The 2,052-nt window shown below is 62.7% G+C and overlaps 1 protein-coding gene across 1 annotated transcript in view; it reads right to left on the bottom strand.

The window, feature by feature from the left end:
* The window catches only part of SLC35E4 (solute carrier family 35 member E4), a 7,158-nt gene that overhangs the window by 4,128 nt on the left and 978 nt on the right, over positions 1-2,052 (bottom strand). Inside the window, exon 2 of the mRNA XM_015562835.1 lies at positions 1,986-2,052. Within this exon, the coding sequence (XP_015418321.1) occupies positions 1,986-2,052 (67 nt within the window). The remainder of the gene's footprint in view (positions 1-1,985) is intronic.

Raw genomic sequence — 2,052 nt, 5'->3', positions numbered from 1 at the left:
CGGCGCAGGTGGGAGGGAGGCTGCTGGCCGTGCCCAGGACCGCCGGGGTGCTCCGCTGCCCGGACTACCATCCTCTGCTCCCACGGAGTCTGCTCTCGCGAAGGGAGCTGGTGTCGGCCATTTACACTCCAGTCGGAAGCTTGCCCTGGCGTCTTTCCCTGGACCTCCGGAAATAGAAACCTTCTCTTGCCCCAAACCCATGCCACCCCTCTGGCTCCAGTCTGTCCCTCCCCATCTCTGCGGGGCCTCCCTCTCCGCTTGGTGGGGCCCAGCCTCCTCAGCGCCCTCATGAGCACCCTGAGCCGTGCACAGAGGCTCACCATAGCCTCATCGCGGTCAGAGCCATTAGTACATCTACCACTTAGGGCCCCAGGCCAGGTGCTGGGGACATGGCGACGCCCCAAGGCAGCCCATGCCTCTCAGAGCTCCTGTCTGACGGGACACAGACAGGTAACCAAGCGGCTATAACAGGGGGCACTCAGAGGCTTGATGGGGGGTGCGGAGGGTGCTGTGGGAGCCTGGAGCAAGCACCCAACCCACCTCCAGGGCCAGGCAGGGACAGATGGAAGGAGCTGGCAGAGGCCAAGAAGGGGCCTAATGCCAGGCACCCACCCCTCCGTGCCTGGGTGCCTAGGTTCTCACCGGCCATACCCATTCTGCACGCGGGGGCTCTTTCTGGGGGAGCCTCAAGGCTGGAGCCTTCCCAGCCTGTGGCCCCGCGTGGGCTGGGAGGTGGGGTGGTGGGTGTGCCCAGGGGGTCAGGTTTCCCACTGTCTCCTCGTGCCCAGAACCCAGGCCTGAGCTCCGGCACCCGCTCTCATATAACCTGAGGGCAAAAATAGAACGAGGCTCCCGCCCTGCCACAGAGCCTGGGCGGAGGGGACAGGGCCTGCCTCTGAAGATGCCAGGGCAGGGCCGGATCCCGGCTTCACTCGCCCCAACCCCAGCCCAGTGCCCCTTCCTTCTCCCAGGACTGGGTCACAGGATCTCAGAGTGGGCAGGGACAGAGAGCCAGAGGCCCCTGGGACACTCCAACCCTTCTCCACCAAACAGATGGAGAGACCGAGGCCCAGACAAGCCCCAGACCTGCCCAAGGTCACCCAGTATGAGCAGAGGGGTGGTCCCCTGCCCCGAGTGGGTGCCCTGGCCTCCCCCAAACCTCCCTTGGGTTTAGGCAGAGAGAGTGGGGTTGTGACTCAGACTCCGCTCAGAGAATAAGCAGGAAGGTGGCCTCCGCCCTCAGACAGGGTGAGTTAGCAGGGTCTCCGCCTGGAGCCTCCACCGCCCTCTGCTCAGACCCTCCCTGTCTCCTTTCAGCAGAGGGGAGGTAACCTTGAGCAAATCACAAACCTCCCTGGGCCTCAGTTCCATCATCTATAAAATGGGAGTGAAGGTGGTGGTTGCCATGACAACTCAAGGTCAACACCCAGCACGGGGCCTGTTACACGGCAGCTGCCAGCAAACAGGAACCCTTCCCCGACTTAGCCAACCCCCTGGCCCTCCAAAGCCCAGCTCAAGGCCTTGCCTGCTTTCTCCCCCCCTGGTCCCCACGGTCGGGTCTCCCGCTGGGGCCACAGCCTTATGCTGCATCTAGGACAGCACGGAGATTGGCTGCCCGGGTTCCGATCGCACCTCCAGCGCTCACTGGCCACATGGCCAGGGCAACCCCTCTCCCTGTCAAATGGGGACAAGACAGTGATTTCCTTGATCAGGGCAGTATGGGGAGATCCAGCGAGATAAAGAGACAAGAAACACTGGACACAGATCAAGGGCAGCTATTATGAAATATTAGCCTAAATCTGGGGCCTGGAACTCACTGAGTTGTTGGCTCTTTCTGGGTTTTCTCGGTTTCTGCCTCTTCCAAAGCCGCGAGGCTCAGTTGCTTCATCTGTAAAATGGGCTGTCAGCCACCTCCCTCTCAGGGCCACCCGGACCACACACCCACCGCGACCCCCGCCTCCTCAGACAGTGACCCGGGCACTCACTCTGCTGGATGGACTTGAGGCCACGGAGGCAGGTGGCAGCCAGCAGGAAGCCACAGCCCGCGGGTGG

The sequence above is a fragment of the Myotis davidii genome, unplaced genomic scaffold (assembly GCF_000327345.1).
Source record: "Myotis davidii unplaced genomic scaffold, ASM32734v1 scaffold478, whole genome shotgun sequence".
Taxonomy (NCBI): Eukaryota; Metazoa; Chordata; class Mammalia; order Chiroptera; family Vespertilionidae; genus Myotis; species Myotis davidii.
The sequence above is the reverse complement of the archived record's forward strand: the minus strand, read 5'-3'. Positions and strand labels throughout refer to the sequence as shown.